The 19,860-nt window shown below is 46.8% G+C and overlaps 1 protein-coding gene across 4 annotated transcripts in view; it reads left to right on the forward strand.

Annotated features, from left to right (window-relative positions):
- Positions 1 to 19,860, forward strand: part of KCNAB1 (potassium voltage-gated channel subfamily A regulatory beta subunit 1) — a 332,464-nt gene that overhangs the window by 235,707 nt on the left and 76,897 nt on the right. For all 4 annotated transcript variants that reach the window (XM_055321088.1, XM_055321090.1, XM_055321089.1 and 1 more), the window contains exon 3: positions 19,106 to 19,143. In XM_055321088.1, the coding sequence (XP_055177063.1) occupies positions 19,106 to 19,143 (38 nt within the window). The remainder of the gene's footprint in view (positions 1 to 19,105; positions 19,144 to 19,860) is intronic.

The following is a 19,860-nucleotide window of genomic DNA, read 5'->3' on the forward strand; positions in this document are numbered from 1 at the left end:
AATCAGTGACTTTACCTCGCAGAGCAGTTGGAGGTTCCCGGCCAAGCAGCAAGCGAGGCTAGGCCCTCTTGTCCCGCGTCCCCACGGCTGCCCCCATCGGCGTCCCACCCCCGAGAGGCACATTTGTTCCAGGCCGGCGGGGACCGTCCTTGTCCCCCAAGCCACAGGTGACGCGGGGCGTGTGCGTGACGCTTGGTGTCGTGTGGGCCGTGGCTTCGGACCGACGTGCAACGGCTGCTCTGGCCGCCCTGAGACCTCTGTGCCCCGCCTGCCCCGCCACCACGTGCCCCCACAGCCGCTGACTCTCTACGGGCCGCAGTGCTGGGAGCTCCAGGGCGGCGGTGGAGACGTGCCCCGGGGCGCAGCCTGGCCCAGCCTGGCCGGGGGCTCCTCCAGTCGCAGGCAGTGCCTCGTCTCCTCACGTCTTCTAATGGCTTCATGGCTTTCTCTTCAGGGCTTCAGATTTCAGTTCGAAAGGCGCGCGGGGGGCAGCGTCCTTCTGTCAAAAAACGTCTATTGAGTCATCTGCCCCCAGGAATGTTTTCCAGACCGCGGCGGCGCCTCGGGGGCAGCTCGGGAGGGCGCCTGGGGGAGGGCTGGGCCCGGCGCAACGGCCTGCAGGCGGGAGGCGGCATCTGGGAGGACGAACCGGGCACCTGGCGGCAGGAAGGGTCAGGGGGACCGGCAAGGGGAGCGGCTCAGGGCAGCGGGGGCCTGAGGGCCGTGACCCGCGCCCGAGGTCTGGCGGCCGGGCCGCACGTGCAGCCGGGGCAGTGCGGCGGGGACAGCCCGAGCTCACGCCCCAGGCCGCCCGCTGACAGGACTGGGCGCCGGGCTGGCGTCGGCCGCGCCCCGTGACACAGCGGCCCACTGTGCTTCCGGCGTCCTAGGGCGCCCGCGGCGGAGCGCGGTGTCTGACGAGCGGGGCGCCCGGCTCCGCGCACTGACTGGATGACAGGATAGATGGTGGCTGAGGGACGGCGACGGCGACGGCGCAGGCGCAGGAAGGGGCCGCCCGGATGCAGCTGAAGTCGGAAACGGTGAGGAGCCGGGGTCAAGCGGCCCAGTTCCTCGTTTCCGCCCGCAGCATGCCAACGTGCACGCGGGGGGGGGGGGCACAGAAAGGGTCCAACATGGGGGGCTGTCCCCAGCGTGGACTAGGGACGGGGCCTCGAGCGCATTCGCCCCGCCGTGGAGTCCGGCCTGGGGTGGGGCGCGGCTGGTCCCCCCCCGCGGGGAGAAGGAAGGGGCGTCTGCCCGCAGCGTCTCCCATAAGAGCAGGAGGCCTGGGGGATCCCTGGGGGGCGCAGCGGTTTGGCGCCTGCCTTTGGCCCAGGGCGCGGCCCTGGAGTCCCGGGATCGAGTCCCACATTGGGCTCCCGGTGCATGGAGCCTGCTTCTCCCTCTGCCTGTGTCTCTGCGCCTCTCTCTCTCTCTCTCTCTCTCTCTCTCTCTCTCTCTCTCTCTATCATGAATAAACCTTAAAAAAAAAAAAAGCAGGAGGCCTGATTCACGCCCAGGCAGGTGACACACCGCGCGGCGGCGGCTCCTGCAGGCGTTTGAGAGGCTGACCTCACCCTGCACTGTCCCCTCGGGGGTATCCAGGCTTCCCTCCAGATACCAGGTCTCCAAGGAAAAGGCGTGTGGTGCTTGATTCAACGTGGCCAGGCCACAGGGTACCTGCACGTTTAGTCAGAGGTGGTTCTGGGAGCCTCCTGAGGGTGCCTTGGGATGGCGCTAACCTTTGAACCGGTGACGAGCAGAGCAGGTGGCCCTCGCTCGTGCAGGCGGCTGGTCCTCATTCCGCCAGCTGAAGGCCCGAGGAGTACCAAAAGGCGGACCCGCTTCAAATGCGAGGGACGTCCTTCTGCCTGCTTTGAGCTGGAACATCAGACTTTTTTTTTTGACTTTTAGACTTGAACAGAAATATTTTTTTCTCTGCTCTCGAGCCTTCTGGCTTTCGGCCTACAACTCAAGCCGTGGGCTCTTCTGGTTCTCAGGCCCCACCTCCCTCAGCTCTCCTCAGGCCGCTCGGCCGCCTCGGCCCCACTCGGGCTCCCTCAGGCCGCTCGGCCGCCTCAGCCCCCCTCAGCCCCCGTCAGGCCGCCTCAGCCCCCTTCAGCCCACATCAGGCCGCCCGGCCGCCTCAGCCCCCCTCAGCCCCCGTCAGGCCGCCTCAGCCCCCTTCAGCCCACGTCAGGCCGCCCGGCCACCTCAGCCCCCCTCAGCCCCCGTCAGGCCGCCCGGCCGCCTCAGCCCCCCTCAGCCCCCGTCAGGCCGCCTCAGCCCCCTTCAGCCCACGTCAGGCCGCCCGGCCACCTCAGCCCCCCTCAGCCCCCGTCAGGCCGCCCGGCCGCCTCAGCCCCCCTCAGCCCCCGTCAGGCCGCCTCAGCCCCCCTCAGCCCCCGTCAGGCCGCCTCAGCCCGCCTCAGCCCCCCTCAGCCCCCGTCAGGCCGCCTCAGCCCCCTTCAGCCCCCGTCAGGCCGCCCGGCCACCTCAGCCCCCCTCAGCCCCCGTCAGGCCGCCTCAGCCCCCTTCAGCCCACGTCAGGCCGCCCGGCCGCCTCAGCCCCCCTCAGCCCCCGTCAGGCCGCCTCAGCCCCCTTCAGCCCACGTCAGGCCGCCCGGCCACCTCAGCCCCCCTCAGCCCCCGTCAGGCCGCCCGGCCGCCTCAGCCCCCCTCAGCCCCCGTCAGGCCGCCTCAGCCCCCTTCAGCCCACGTCAGGCCGCCCGGCCACCTCAGCCCCCCTCAGCCCCCGTCAGGCCGCCCGGCCGCCTCAGCCCCCCTCAGCCCCCGTCAGGCCGCCTCAGCCCCCCTCAGCCCCCGTCAGGCCGCCTCAGCCCGCCTCAGCCCCCCTCAGCCCCCGTCAGGCCGCCTCAGCCCCCTTCAGCCCCCGTCAGGCCGCCCGGCCACCTCAGCCCCCCTCAGCCCCCGTCAGGCCGCCTCAGCCCCCTTCAGCCCACGTCAGGCCGCCCGGCCGCCTCAGCCCCCCTCAGCCCCCGTCAGGCCGCCTCAGCCCCCTTCAGCCCACGTCAGGCCGCCCGGCCACCTCAGCCCCCCTCAGCCCCCGTCAGGCCGCCCGGCCGCCTCAGCCCCCCTCAGCCCCCGTCAGGCCGCCTCAGCCCCCTTCAGCCCACGTCAGGCCGCCCGGCCACCTCAGCCCCCCTCAGCCCCCGTCAGGCCGCCCGGCCGCCTCAGCCCCCCTCAGCCCCCGTCAGGCCGCCTCAGCCCCCCTCAGCCCCCGTCAGGCCGCCTCAGCCCGCCTCAGCCCCCCTCAGCCCCCGTCAGGCCGCCTCAGCCCCCTTCAGCCCCCGTCAGGCCGCCCGGCCACCTCAGCCCCCCTCAGCCCCCGTCAGGCCGCCCGGCCGCCTCAGCCCCCCTCAGCCCCCGTCAGGCCGCCTCAGCCCCCTTCAGCCCACGTCAGGCCGCCCGGCCGCCTCAGCCCCCCTCAGCCCCCGTCAGGCCGCCTCAGCCCCCCTCAGGTCTCCTCAAGCCCCCTCCCCCGCGCGGCCCTGACAGGTGGGAGCAGCAGCCCCCGGGTCGCTGTCGCGCAGGCGGGCGCCAAGCAGCAGGAGGTGCCAGCCCGAGCCGGGGGCTGCGGCAGGGCAGGGGCCCCAGGAACCGGCGCCGTGGGGAGGCCGGGCCTGAAACGCGCTTGTGGGGACGGGGTCAGTGGGAAGCCGGCTGCGGACGGCGGGACGAGGGGGCTGCGCACGGCGGGCGGCCCGGAGGCCCCGCCGCGCCGGAGCCTGTGCTCTGCGACCCGGAGGCGCCGGGCCGGGGGCGTTTCCGGAAGCTCACGGCGGCGGGAGCAGGAGCGAGGGCCCGGCACGCGGACTCGCCGTCGCCGAAGGGTAAATGTGCCGGCTCGTCGCCCTCAGCTCAGCGGGGCCCGGTGGCCGCGCAGCCCCAGCAGGACGCCCGCGGCCCGGAGGCCTGGCCGGTTGGCGACAGGGGGAGGACGACACAGGAGGAAAGGTCTTTAGAGGCAAAACGCCCGGAAAATGACCCTGTAGCGGTGTCAGCGCACCGAGTTGCAAAGTTCTAGAGATTGGGTAAAAAGAAAAAAAAAAAAGGGGGGGGGGGCTAGTTTCCCGACACGTTTCGTTAAAGGCCAAAAAGAAATGGAAAATAAGTAGGCGAATAAAAACCGGGCAAGCGTGAGCGGAAAGGAGCTGACGTGGCGTCGAACCCCTGAGCAGCGCACAAGGCGGAATCCGGGCAAAGACGAGCCGGGAGCGAGGCGAAGTCGGCGCGGGGAGGCCGCCGAGGAGCAGCGACGGGCAAGGACGGCTGTTAGGGCCGGTCCCTGCGCTGGGGCCGCGGCGGTCACGTCATGGGGCCATCCTCACCTTCGGGGTCAAGGAAGGAATCAGAGACACAAGAGACTGGAGCAAACTGGACGCTTCAAAGACCGCATGGGCAGGAGGTAACCGCACGCACGAGACCCGCAGAAGGGAGAAATCCCAGCGCGAGAGGCGACTCGCTGATCTTCACCGCGTGTACTTGGCCTATGGGTGAGGCCCACGCCCCCCCCCAAGTTCTCGTCTGCAGGTGGCACCTACATTTCCTGGCACCTTGTGGCTCCTCCGACACTGTCTACTGTTCCCACTAATAGCCTTGGCCTGTCAAGAATCCTTTTAAAAAAAAAAAAATTCAGGTCTATACTTTGGAGTTTGCGATATCCAAGCTGTGCTAGACGTCTGTAGCTCCTACGCCAGTGTGACCCTAAGAAGCCTTGGCATCTCGGTCAGGTGGATCAGTGGCTGCCGGGTCGGCCTCCAGTTGCCCCCCTGAGCCACATGAAGGAGACGGCGGATCCTCCGTTACCTCTGCCGGGAAGAGTGACACCGAAAATTGAGAATGTGTTCATGTTTGTCTTGGAAATGAGTTTTTTGGGTTTCTGTTTGAATATGGGTTCCGTAGGCATGAAAACCTATTAAAGGGAAATCAAGAGTTGTCTAGACTTAATAATGTATGCAAGAATGGCATAATGACCTAGTAGCCCGTCTCTGCCTAGGCTTCTGGTAAGCTTTCAGATCTCCATATTGAATTAATCTTTGTACACGGCGCCAGTGGGAAAAATTCTGCCTTGACCCCATCAGACTGATGTGTCTCACTTGCACCCTGCTCCATCAGGATTGGTGGCCCTTGTCATCTTGTCCCAGAAAACAAGACTGCTGATGCTTTTTTTTTTCTTATTCCACCCGTTTTTTGTTTCCACTTAGCTATTTTTGCTACAGTCATTTACTGCCACTGGGATTTTTTGCACAAGGTTAATAGTACTAATAAAATGAAGGGCAAAGCACCAAAGAGAGAATCTTGAAAGAATAGTCTGTAACCCTTTGTTTGATGAGGGCTAAAAACCCTGCAGGACATTCCAGTCTCGAGTTTGGGATCAAGGCCACCTTCAACCTTTGTTGAGTTGTTCTTCACTCTCTGGGTCCTGCCTTGATGTCATACTGGGCCCATGTTGTAGAGGGATCGAGTCCATTCCAACGAGTCCCCGACTGCTGCCTGGACTAGTTTTCGTCTCTGGTGGCCATTATAGTCACATAGGAGTTTTAAAAAAAAATATGTGCCTGGGCTCTTCCTCAGACCAACTAAATCAGACTGACTGAAGAGCAGCAGGGCATCAGCTCCCCAGTGGTCCTATTAATTGGACTAGAGTTGAGGATCACTGGCCTGGACAAAGCTCCAAACTCTGCTTCTGAACAGTTGAGGCAGCCCCAGCTCACTGCCCAAAGTTCATCAGGTGGCTGCATTTAACATGGACATTTTTAGTGTGTCTGGTGTTTTTCATTTAGCTTTGGTCCCCAATTAAAATTCAGAATTTTGTGGCATTTTTGGAATATTTTAGTCTATTCACCTTTCTCCCTGGGTCACTTCAGAAAAATCCAAAGTAAATTATAAACTTTCCCCAGCTTTGTTAAGATGGGTATACTGTTAGAATTGATACATCCTAATTTTGGCTTTGGCATTCACTGCAGTCTCTGGAAAAGTCACTTATCTTCTTATGGAATTTCTGGTGCTTCAAATATTATCTCTTTGGAAGATGAGAAGGAAAGTAACATTTAGTGAGCATCTGTTGTATGCGTAGCACTGTGCTAGACACTGGATATATGCTGTTGAAATCATTAGGAGCGTGGGCTGTGAAGCCAGAATGCCTGGGCTCACATCCTGGCTCAAATATTCTAGCAAATAAACTCAAATCACAGAGTGGTCATGAGTTTCAAGTGACATAATGTCTATAAAGTATGTAGCACAGTGCCTGGCATGATAGGAGTTCTCAAAAAGCACTGGCTGGCTTTGTCATCTCACCGAGTTCTCAGCAATCCTGGAGTGGGTATTATCATTCGTTGTAGAGACGAGTAAAGTCTCCAAGCTGAATCTATTTATCCATGGACATACTCAATCTCAGGTGTAACTGAGAGGAAATGAGAGCACCTACCCTTTAGGATTGTTGAAAAATTAGAGAAATCATTTCAGGACCCAAGAGAGAGTTGACCTGCAAACTTGAGCTCTGATCTCAGTACAGGAGGGACAGTGATAAATAAGATGGATCTTTCCCTATCCTTGTGGAGCGTGGGCAGCGATCTCCACCTGACCTTCAGGAACCATGAGGCACTGTATTCATCAGATCTTTTGGTGGCACATTCTTCACCAAGATGATGTATTCTTCCCTAGTTAGTAGACAGTTCTAGTCCTTCATAGTGAGTAGTCCCTAGGGTTCTTAACTAACCACAAAATGACCAAAGATGGAAAGTCACCATGGAGATATTTTTGCTCCCCCCAGCAGTTTCTTCTTCTGGGAATACTCTCCATATTTCCTGAAACCAGAGCCCCTGGTGCTGCAGGAAGAGTAAGTAGCGAGACTATCAGTGCTTAAGAAGGCAAATGCAAGTGTTATCCTACCATAATGGTTCTCAGACCCATGCCAACCTCCAGCCTGCTTCTGGAATGTTCTTTCATATACATACTAGAGCAGTGGTAATTGGATACCCAGACTACTAACTCACAAAGGCCATAGCTGGAATCTAATTTGTTTCCAAGCAAGGAATTAATGAAGAAAAGATCAGCAGGCAATAAAAAAGTTTAATGAACATTACTTCTACACTGATCATTTCTTGTCCACTGTTCTTGGATTCATTCGGTAATAAAACACTTAACAAGCTCCTCCTATGTGCCGAGTTTTATATGGTCTCTGGGGAGACAGATTATGCTAGTTTTGAAAATGTTAGTAGTTTTGAAAATGTCTCAAGAAGGTCTGTCTTCTGTGTTTGAGAATATTCCAAAATGTTGTTGACAGAAAATATTACTTTTATATTCTTTGGTATCTCTGGTTACCTAAATTTCTGGACGACTTTTCATACAGTATCTTAGGTAACTTCCTTCCATTCCTGTAAAATTGGGACTATGCGGCTCTACTGCCATCACCTCAAAGCCAAAGCCTGGCTGGGAACATCAGTGTCCAGATCAGGCTTCTCCCATACTCTAATTACTTTTTTATAGTATTGTATAAAAAGCCATTTCAGAGGAGAATGACTCTCTGTAGAATTTGGATTAAATGGGATCTCGTAAGACTACAAATATAGCAACATGCTTTTGATTTAGTATTGCTTCATTTTTCTTCTTTAACATAAATTTCTATACATAACTTCTGAAAAAGGAAGATCTCTGCCACTTAGAAAATAAGTGCATTAAAAACTTCCATGCACAGTTCTATGGGAGATGCAAAAATACCCCATCCACTTGATACAGCTACAAATTTTCCATTAAGAAACGGATGTTACAGGTTGAAGGAAAAAAAGACAGTAACCATCAGGCATAGGTAAAATAAGCTAATTTTTATGTAAATCCATAAATCTATGAAACTGCGTTATAATTTGTAACCGGGTTGGAGACTTTTTAATCTTTAAAATTTTCCTAAGTTACCCATTACATATTTCCTCAAGTTTTAATTTCTCAACATTTCAAAACTTAGTAAAAAAAAAAAAAATAAGTGGGTCATTTTGTATTCCGACTTTCATTAGGAAGTAGGGATATTAAATATTAATTAAAATAATTAAAATATTAAATATTAACATTTAATACTATAAAATCAAGCTCAGAGTCCAACACGTAAAATTTGAAGACTGTCATAAAATATTTTTCATTCTTTATTACAATGTATTACCCTCATCTTATTTTCACTAAAAGTTTCTTTGCCTCACCATGGAATTAAATTTATTTTCTAGCATATCCTGATAGTCCTATGAACACACCTCATGGTTTTTATGTACAGATACACCAGAGTTATTCAAAACTTACTGTTGGGGAGGACAAGAACTCACTAACTATCAAGGAAATATATCCCTAAGATAAAGATTTTATGTGAACTTTTTAGAAGTAAAACATAAAGGAGGCCACAACTTTCAGACTTCTTGACAGCAGTGTTTTCTAGAGAGTTCTCATTCATAGTAACTTCTGTGGAAAGGCAAAAAATAAATTAAAAAAAAATAGAGATAAATATAGATACAGATGACATATCTATATGTCTACATCTACATGTAGGCATAGAACTCTTTATATTCTAGAGTTCTCATTCATAGTAACTTCTGTGGAAAGAAAAAGATAAATCCAAAAAAAATAGTTATGTATCTCTGTATATATATAACATTAATATATATAATCTATATTAAAATAATTTGTTTAAAATAAAAAATGTAACTGCCAGCTAAATAGCCATGGTGTCCCATAGTAGAAATCTAATTAGATTTTTTAAAAATAAATTAGATAATTAATCTAATTTTATTAGATTTTTTAAATTAATTTCACCTATAGTAACTAGTCTGTATATCTCTTACAGGAGTTATTCCAAAGAATAAAATGAATAAGGTATATGAATGATGCATGGTGGTTATAAGTGCCCTGGAAACTTCACCGGAAGAAGTCTTTTCATGTAATTATCAATATGAGAAAATATGAGGAATTTTAACCAAGAAACTTAATATAGAATACTAACAAAATATAAACACTGCCTCTTTTTCATGTTCAAGAAGGAGGAAGAGCTATAATTTATTGAAATCCTTGTTTATGAATGGATTTCCCAGTGAAGTAATGATTTTTTTAAATGCTTCCGGTTATAAAAATTATAATATTCACTTCAATAGTGTGGGCACAGAAAACATACCGGAAAAAAACTCACCTAAGAATCTTCTTGGCTTTAACTTTTAATAGGCTCAAGGTGTTAAATCAATCAATTTGGGAGTCATATCTAGGTAAGGAAATTTAAGGAGCTTAAGCTATGGATTTATTTTTAACTTAATTTTATTTAAATTCGATTAAGATATAGTGTATTATTAGTTTCAGAGGTAGAATTCAGTGATTCATCAGTTGTATATAATACCCAGTGCTCATTACATCGCATGCCCTCCTTAATGTCCATCACCCAGTTACTCCATTTGCCCAGCCCCCTCCCCTCCAGCAACCCTCAGTTTGTTTCCTATGATTAAGAGTCTCTTATGAAAAAAAAAGTCTCTTATGGTTTATCTCCCTCTCTGATTTCATCTTTATTTTTCCTTCCCTTCCTCTACACTCCTTTGTTTTGTTTCTTAAATATATGAGTGAGGTCATATGATAGTTGTCTTTCTCTGATTGACTTATTTCACTTAGCATAATACCCTCTAGTTCTATCCACATTGTAAACAGCAAGATTTAATTTTTTTGATGGCTGAGTAATATTCCATTATATATATATATCTTCTTTATCCATTCATCTGTCAGTGGACATCTGGGCTCTTTCCATAGTTTGGCTACTGTGAACACTGCTGCTATAAACATTGGGGTGTAGGTGCCTCTCTGGATGATTACATTTGTATGTTTGGGGTAAATACCTAGTAATTCAATTGCTGGATCATAAGGGGTAGCTCTATTTTTAACTTTTTGAGGCACCTCAATAGTGTTTTCTTACTATGTATCACTCAGACATCTAAATGTGGGGAGTGGGTCATTGTTTCCTGATGGAAGATGTAGGGTAGTGAAATTTCATTCCTGTGTTATGTTCACAACAGCCCATTAAGTAATGCAAACCCCACAGTTCAGCCTTATAACGCCTCTTCTAAACTTCATGCCCCCATCCTGCATCCAATACTTCCACCGCTACATTCTTGTCTTTAAACTTTTACTGATCAGATTCATGGAGAAACTAAAACAAAATGGTTCCAGGCAGATTTGCCCTATAACAAATCTTAGAGTGGACCTAGCAGTATCCCTTGACACTGAAGTACATACAACTTTAAATCAAAGAAAGAAGGAAAATATCAAATATTTGTACATTCTTAATAAGGATCATGAAGAACCTAATGTCAGTTCCAGCCATTTAACCCTCACAACTTCAAGGCTACACATAGGCTTTAAGAGAAGCCCCAGGGTTCAACTTTTCATAGGTTTTTCTGGGAAGTCCAACCTGGCCCTAGTCTAAGACCAGCTCCCCTTTGCCACTGCTTTGCCTGCCGGTACACCCTGCCCCAGAATTCCTTCAACCACAGGCACACCTCATTATTGCCTGGCCCTTAGCCTTGGCTCTAAGGTTCATAAGGCTTTGAGAGCTTAAAGCCCAGAAAGGTTCTGTGTGTGAGGGCTTATAGGAAAACAAGTTAAAACTTGTCCTCAGGTTGAGTTGAGAAAACGTGGGACCATGTAGGTGGCTCAGAAGACTGGGGGCATGTGTATGCCATTCTTCACAGATGTGGCAATTTGGGGGCAGAAACTGGTGTAAAACTTATAAGGAAGGTTCAGTGGAGGAGGCATTTGGCAGAGGAAAGAACCTTGGTTGTTTTATGAAAGCGGGGTATTATTACAAGCATTTAGAGCACACACTATACATACCACTTGTCTGGAACAGAGTAGAGGGACCTTGGGGAAGGCATCACTACCAGAAAGCAGCATGGGGCTGGGAGAGACCATGGCATTGGACACCCCACAACTAACCAACTGTGGAAAGATACTTCTCTACCACTCTGCTTCCTCATCTATAAAATATGGAGATTCTTCAGATCTTACAGAGTTGCCTATAAATGGGAATACTACTTGCACTTTACCTGCCTGAAAGCCCACTTTTCTTCCACATGGCCTTTACCACTTCCTTACCTATTTTCAGTGCTATTTGAAGCTCATTTATTAAAGTGCAGGTGTGAAAGCACCCCCTCAACCTCCCGCTTTCCCCAGAGCTGGAGTGGTATTACTGGTTCTTGCAAGAAGAGGTAATCAAAAAAGAAAAGGCTAAGTTGTTATCATATTTGTTAACTTGGGCCAGATGCTCATTAGCAATACACTAGAAGCCAAAAATGAAAAACCAGGCTGCAGCTTGGATCCAAAAATAAGGGCCAGGCTCTGTGGAAAACATCAACAGATGCAAAACCAGAACAAGGAAGAACGTTTTGTCTGTGCCATTGGAACAAGACAGGATCTTGAGCCATATCCCAGGCACACAGACACAGATCAGTATTTAGTTGATCTGTAGCAGCCACACAGGTATAAAGAAAAGGAGGATATACTAAAATCTCACCATGGGAAGAGTCTAGAACTATGGTCCTCATCCCTGGCTGCAATTGGAATTATCTCAGCACCTTTTACAAATTCTGATGCCAAGGTCCTGTCCCCAGAGATTCTGATTTAACTGATCTAGTGATGGACCATTAAAGGCCACCATTTAAAGCTCCCCAGTCAATGCAAATGTGCAGCCAGAACTGAAAACCACTCATCCAGGGTAGTGAGTGAGGGAAGCAACCAACATGCTGTACATGTTCTTGGGTTAGAGACCCCCTTCTTACTAGGGCTAGAATGTCCATGGTTTTAAAATGTTTATTTATGGATTCAACAAATGGATTATTAAGTACATACTGTATGCAGGCTCCACTTCAGTGGCTAGGATTAAAAAAATTAAACTTCGTCCTTGCCCTCAGGATAATTGATGGGAAAGTCCTATGAGAAAATAAATTAGCTAGGTACAAAAGCAATGTTGTCAGTACAGTAAGACTGGTTTGTTCAAAGTGGCAGGAGAAGAGTGAATGGGGTGATGACTTCTCCCCTCAAAATCCAACCAAAGAATCATAAAATCATAAAGATGAAGGAAGCTTGAAGTTCCAAATTTTGTGTGTAAGGAAACTAGAAATCAAGAGGTTGGAACGGGACCTAAAACACTAAAATACTCATTCTGACTCATCAAGGGAAGTGTTATGGAACTGTGTCCTGCAGCACTGAATTCTGAGGCTAGATACTGAACAATAAGTGGGATTTCCCAGGGATAAGGACATGAGAAAAGGTTCCATTCCCAGAAGACTCAGCCCAAAGCTCACATAGGAAAGTGCACGCTGGGTAAGGCCCTGGACCTGATCTCAGGTGATAGCTAATAGCTTAGTCCCCCCTCCTCCATATCAGTCTTGGACTCACATGGTTTCTTGCTTTCCAATGTGGTTTGGGGGGATGCACCTATGTCCAACTCCACCCCTCTCTAGGAATAATTCTATACAAATGAGATATGAACACGTTAGTTTTGCCCAGTGAGTTGTCTAAGGTTAATGAGATCTGGGGTTTGAATCTCGAACCGTAAACTTTCAGTGATGTAACAGATTAGTAACTCTACACACTTCTACAGTAAATACCCTTTGACCATTTGGCCAGCCTTGACTACCTAGAGTTGGCATGTGCTCTACTTGCAAAACAAGAATTGTTAAATCCACAATGAAATGTGTTGAACTAGTTCTCCATTCTCCCCTTCCTTTGACCTTGCTGTTGTCCTTAAAGTCTCACCTTCTCTCATATTCCACATCCTTTTAATCTGCAAATCCTATAGGCTCTCCTTCAAAAAGTATCTAAAATTCAAGTACTTCTCACCATCCTCACTACTACAATCTGAAACCAAACCACTGTCCTATCTCACCTGTATTATCACAACAGCCTCCTAATTGGTGCTCGGTGTTTCAGACTCAGACTAATGACCCTACATGATTTGTTCTCTGACTCCTTGGACCTCACTTTTTCTTCTTTGCCCACATGGGCCTCCTCATTGACCCTGAACATGCAACAAGCCCCGCTCCGCATAGTTCACCCTGAAATTGGAATACTCTTCCTCCAGTTGGCTGCATGGTGAGCTCTTCTACTTTCTTTGGATCTTTTCTCAAAAGCCACTGTCTTTGTGAACTTCATCTGGCCACCCTATCTAAAATCTCAATGCTCACTCCCTGACATTTCATATACCCTAGCCCTGCCTTATAAAAATGACTTTAACATTCATCAGTAAGCACTATGTACTTTATATTTTACTTACAAAATTAACATTCATAAATAAGTATTGTATATTTAATTTTCTTATTTTATTTTTCCTTATAAATCTCCAGAAATAATTTTTAGTTTTGTTCAATGGTGTATTCTGGTAATTAAGTACACGGTATACTCAATTAATACTAGTTGAATGAAAGAGTACAGAAAAGTTACTGTAAATATATAATATTACATATATAAATATTAAATAGATAATAAATATTACAATTGCATTAATCATTCCCTTATTAATAGTTATTAAAGAAATCTCAAACAGTAAGCAGGTCAAACTCCAATATATAAAAGAAAGTCACCAAATCCTTAACCTTAAAATGTTCAAACCTAGGTTGAGGGACATTGTACAATGTACTTGACTAGTACTTTTCAGAAATGTCAAGGTCATGAAAGACAAGGGAAGACTCAGGAACTGTCATGGATCCAAGGAGAGACTAAGGAGACATTATGACTAAATGCAATGTTGGATCCTGCACAGGATGCTGGGACAGAAAAAGACACTGAAATTCAGAAGGGACCTTCAATTTAGTTAACAGTACTGTACCAATGTTAATATCTTGCTTTTTAAAAAAATATCCTGGTTTTGATTAACTGCACTATGATAATCTGGATGTTAAAGGGCCAGTGAGGTAGCTGACTTGAACGAACATTATTACATCTAAATGTCTAAATATCTCTTCATACTCAATCAAGGAGGTTATTAAATGATAACATATCTCCTGAATAACAAGAAGCAATCATCCTGTAAACCACCAACAAGGCAACTAAGTAACTGAGATAGTGGGGGGGGAGGGGGGAGTGAGTGTGCACGCAGTGCGCACAGGCATACATGTGCAAAGCAGTTTTCTTTTTTTACAGTTGAATCATTTTTCTATGCCATGGTAGCTTTATGCATTGGATACAAACAGATTTTCAAAGCATATGTTCCTTGGTGTATAAAGGAGTTTTATCAGAAGACAGTAACAATTCGAAGTTCTCTTTCTACTCTGCTTTTGAAAGGCTAGAAATAACAAGTGTCAGTTGAGTAAAATTATCTTCTAAGTAACATCCCACTAATTTGAGATTTCACAGTGAAATAATCATACACTATACTAGGTCTCAAGAAGGCATGTTCTCATTAGAGGCAGAAAATGATTAAGAAACTTGTCACAGAGAGTTTTTGAGAATCCTATTAACTAATAAACCACTTTATATCTTCTGGAGGGGAGAAGTAAAGAGTAAAATCAAACAAGCAGAGTTCTCCTGTCTGGAAGGCTGCTGTTTGATCTCTCACCCTCAGAAGGGTACAGGTCCTATTTATAAGCACTAGCTCTTCATTGGGGGTGGCTGGTGAACTCTGCCTATAGGGTCCCACCCCCTCCTCACTGGGGGCCTTGCAGTCTGGGAGAAGGACCTTCCCTTGTACCTTCTCAGGGAGGGGTTTTGGCTGGTTTGGCTAGGTGGGTTCCTGGGGGCAGGGAGAAACACATCAATCACCTAGGGACCAGAAGAGCTGTTAACAAGCATTACTCATGTTTCTACAAGTCAATAAACATGTTTGGTGGGAAACTCTCCCAGTATTTTGTAGATTAACAGTCAAAAAGGCAATTCAGCCTAATTTAATGAAAACTTGTTGACCATCCACTAAGGACTGACTTACCTTTTAGGGCTGTGCACATAAGATGAATGGAGTAGAATTTTAACCCTCAGACAGCTTACTCCCTAGTAAAAAATGTGAAAGTTTGTAAGCAAATAACTGTAAGATAAGTAGGAAATGTCAGAAGAACCAGGGAGGTAGCAGACCTGAACAAAGTAAGCAGAACGTAAGAATAACAGGGTTCCAGAAATGGCACCATTCTTTATTTTTGCTAAGCTATAGCATGGGCATGTAATTTAATGTAAATGTATATATGATACCCATATTCTATTTATATTAAATATTTTTTAACTAACTGAAAAAGAAAAACAATGATTTCTGGGGTTTTTTTCCCCACAAATTCATTACTGCTTTGATGTGAAATCAGAAGCCTGACATTGATTTCTTCTGAACCAAAATATCAGTCAGGCTCCACGTATATTCACTGTGGTATACGGAATATAGCATTAAATACTTCAAGTGGGGGTGATAGGTAGGGGTTTTTTTTTATTCATTTTGGGATAAAGCTTCTCCTAAACGTAGGCTCTCCCAACACGGATCACATCTCTGTAAATGGTTCTTGCCAATAAGGTGATTCCTCCAAGATGTGTGTATAATTCCAGCTTTCAACATTATCATATTCAGTGTTTGGTACCATTTGGTACTACTGTGCAATAACTTTAAATCATAGTCCTTCATTTGTACTATCAAAAATTAGCTGGGGCACCTGGGTGGCTCGGTTGGTTAAGGGTTTCTCTATCTCAGCTCAAGTCTTGATCTCTAGATTGTGAGTTCAAGCCCCACACTGGGCTCCATGTTGGGCGTGGACCCTACTTAAAAAAATAAAAAGATAAAAATTAAGAAAGGTAAGCTAAATAATGCCAGTTTCTTTTCATTAAGTTTGAAATCCAGTATTCAATGGCCCTGTTTGGGAGAATGAATTTCAAACTATTATTTTCATTTCCGGAAACTGATTTCAACCTAAGAAAGTAGATGATGTTATTCCTAACCAAATGAATTTCCCAAAGACTCCAATTTTGCCAGGACTGAGAGAAGCAAATGAGACATTTGCACAAACAACTTGCAAATGCCCCATAGAAAAATATTCAAAAGGTCTAAGTGAACTGTAGTATCAGTAAGAAGCTTGCAACTTTGAGCCAATCTTTGCGGTTAAGTGGAGATAAGAGTATTTCCTCTCATGACATGAACAGTTAAAAGAAATCTCTGCAGTATCACAGCACAAGGAAGCCAGGAAATTTATCAACCAACACTGACCTGATTTTGCTCCAAGATACAGAAGAATAGCTAATTCGTGGTACTAATTACTTGTCCCATTTCAGCTTTTTAGCCCAAAGCGATTCCTAATGAGTGATGAAACTAATGGACTTAGGTATAATGCCCCTACCAAATACTGCTACCTCGGATTTGTGGCTTGACAAATCCAACATCGACCCTTATCCTCTGTTGAGAGCCTGGTGTGCAGTAACACTTGGAACTTGGAACAGTGCGTTCTACATCCCATGGTTTGAAAACTTGCTCAATGCAAAGTAAGCCATTTCCTGATGTTTTGCCTTTCAGGGACTCCTTGTCTAAAAGCTCTCTGACCCCTCCAAAATTCTGCCCCCATCACAAATAAATAGAGCTAATGGTCTGCAATTATTCACAGCCGTCTTCTCATTTGCTGCAACAGAAAGTGCCACCAATAATTTAACTTATCTTGAAAGTTCTCAACCGTATTTGTAACATGCTGAGCTACGATGTTTCTGGTTATGTTTCCGGTTACGCTAACGTTTGCAAATGCTTGTTTATGCTCTGGACACATAATTTCTGCTACATTCAAAAGAGACTCTTATAAAAAGCATTGTCTGTAAAAAGGTTTTGATGCCCGGGCAATTTTTTCTTTAACAGAGAACTACATTTCACAGGAGATCGCTTATTTTATTCTCATTCAAAAACAAACGCTACCATTTTTTTCAATCCATTAAGTTCTTCAACACCCATCTTTCCGGTACACCGGTCATGACTGGTTTTTTATGGTGCCTTAAGTTGTTATTTTTCTGTGCATGTTCTTTGTTTGAATAGCCTTCCCATCCAACTCCCCAAGCTCCCCAAAAAAGCACACTCCTATCTTTTTTTTGGGGGGGGGGTACTCATCTCTTTCTTAGGAGATACACAAACTCACCTTTTTCTTAACTTTACTGTTAAAAAAAAAAAAAAGGAAAAAACCCAGCAGTAACTAACAACTGCTATTTGATTCCAGTGTGGGATGCACAGGAAGGTATGTGGGCTTTCATGAACTAGGGAGCGTGAAACCCTTCCCCAGGGAGCACTGCCCCTCTGATTCAGGGCATGTCTGCCTTGGGGGGGACACCAGCCTTCTGTTGTCAAGAGAAGCTGGGAATCAGATACTTTAAAGAAAAATTTCCTAATTATTTAAATTATGTACCTTAGTCAAAATTTATTAAAATACCAAGAGGGTCAACATTGCTCTAGCCAGACAACACAAATCTGCAAGTGTGGGCTGCCCATCAGTAACTTCTGGAGATGTCAGTGGAACGGTAAAACAATTTGTATCCTACTTTTGTTATAGTTCCTGAGAACTAAGAAGAGAAAAGGTACAATTACATCAGCGTGTTTCTACGGAGTATGGAATCCAAATGCCGTAATTAATTTGGAAATATCCTAACGAGGCAGTGAGATGTAGTAAAAAGGATCGCCTTCTTGAAGCCAGGCCTGTTTGGGGAATCCTGGGTATTTCACTTACTAGTCTGGTTGACAGATTCTTCACCTGGAAGTGGGGATAACACAACTACCTTATAAGTTTGCTAAGTTGATTAGAGATAACTGCATAGACATTTCTTAGTGTACTGTCAGCATTTGTAAGGTGTTCATAAATGCTGACTATGACTGTTGCAAAACACGAAACATATGACTCCAAACACACTCCTCTGTATGTGCCACGAGCACCCGTTGTGCCCCGGCTCTCGCTCCTGTCCACCCCGCCCCCTCACCTCTGCATCATGTTGTCTTACTCTGCTTAGTGGCCCACCACAGCTTGTCAGCACGTGCTGACGTCTGTCACCCCACGCTGATCCCTGTCACCCTCTTACCTTGCTTGGGCTCCTATCCAGACCTGGAATGCCTGTTCTTTCCTTCATCATTCAGTTACCTCCTTTGCAACTCATCTCAAGTGTCACCTCTCCCAAGAAGTCTTTCTAGAGTACCATCACCCTCCAGTCTAGATAGAGCACTCTCTCCCTTACTGCCTTGTGTTTGCCTCAGTCTAGCTTTGTAGTATTGTAAACTGAGCTCCTGGAAAAGAACTAGGTCGATTACCTCACTGTCCCAAGCACCCGGGAGTAATGCCTTTGCCCAGCATATAATCAGGGCTAAAAACAAAAAAAATGGATCAACTTGGGAATGAATGATGGTGGTGACCATAGAATGGCATGGCAAGTACCAGTGTCTGCTTCCCTGCTGCTTCACAAATGCAAATAATTGGCTGTTGTTTATGCCTCTCTCCCCATCTTCCCAATCCTCATTCCAGCTCTTGCATCCACTCCCAAACCAACAGAGATTTCCATTCCAGAGGAGCGGGTTATAACAGAAAAGGTGCTTCATTGTCACTTACAGGGGGTGAAAGTGGGGACTGGATGGACATCTGAGAGGATTCCTTTTGAAAGGTCATAGGGAATACAAAACAGAGTCCCTCGTTGGAGATGAAGAAAGGAAGAGCCCTTCTTTAACACAAGGTCTTACCTTCGTTTTCAGAAATGGTGGCTTCATGTACCTTTTCCCTTGTACCTTCAGAATGAGTGGCTTCAGGAAAATTGCCTGTGCAGCCAAAACAGGCTTGGTAGCGCTGTACTCTTGCACTATCATTCATGGTCCTCTATCAGAAGGAAAAGCATTTTGTAGGCCAGGGCTGCCATTAGCATATAAGAGGTCTTGGAGTGCAAACAGGCATCCCTTCCTGCAGAGGGATGCAGACTCCTACGGCAGTATTTCCTGAGGGGAGGCGAAAGGCTGAACTTCATCCAGACACTCCCCTTATCTGGATACCTTTGGGAACAGCCTACTGAAGTAGCCCTGTAAGAAAAAGTGCTTCCTCTCATTGTGCATAATATTAGAAAAATGATTATAAATAATGTGCAAATATTTATTCTTTTCTAGGAACATGGGTGACATTTGGAGGTCAAATTTCAGATGAGGTAAGTTACCTTGGCTTCCATTTTGGTGATTGAAGAAAATGTAAAGCTGTGTAGTGGAAGTATTCTTGGGGTCCTGGCATTTTATAAGGATAATGTTTTAATCACAGGAAATGGTTAAGATTGAATCAAAGATTATTTTCAGTTCGATCCTGCTTCTTGAATTTTTCACATTCAGACTATTAATAGCCCTTGAGGCTGTCAATCTATTATCTGTGCAGGCCCAATTGTTAGAGAACAAACCAATCTGGCACTAATATTTAGTCGCTTTATGAGAAGATTTCATTGTGTGTGTGTGTGTGTGTGTGTGTGTGTGTGTGTTTTAGCTCCACCTGGGGTGACCAACTGATCAGTTGCAGGGACTTTTCCTTTTTAGCATGGGATTTCACCTCAGCTTGAGCAAGCAGATCCAACCTCTCTGAGCCTCAGTCCCTCTGATGTGAAATGGGATGATAAAGTTTAACTGTGGAGATCTGTTGAAAGGATGAACCATGCTATACATATGAAATGTTTATATAACCCTTGACTGGTAGGAAGCAGACACCCAATAATGGCAGCTGTAAGAATTTATTTACCATAAAAGTTCTCTAAGTCTCTGTTTATACATTCAAAACAGTGCTTACCAAAGTGATATTCTTATCATTGACTTTAAGGAATATCGTCATGGCATAAGTAAGTCATGCAGGCATTGAGCATCAATAACTCCCCAGTGACAATGTC

This window comes from Nyctereutes procyonoides, unplaced genomic scaffold (genome assembly GCF_905146905.1).
Source record: "Nyctereutes procyonoides isolate TBG_1078 unplaced genomic scaffold, NYPRO_anot_genome, whole genome shotgun sequence".
NCBI classification, from domain to species: Eukaryota; Metazoa; Chordata; class Mammalia; order Carnivora; family Canidae; genus Nyctereutes; species Nyctereutes procyonoides.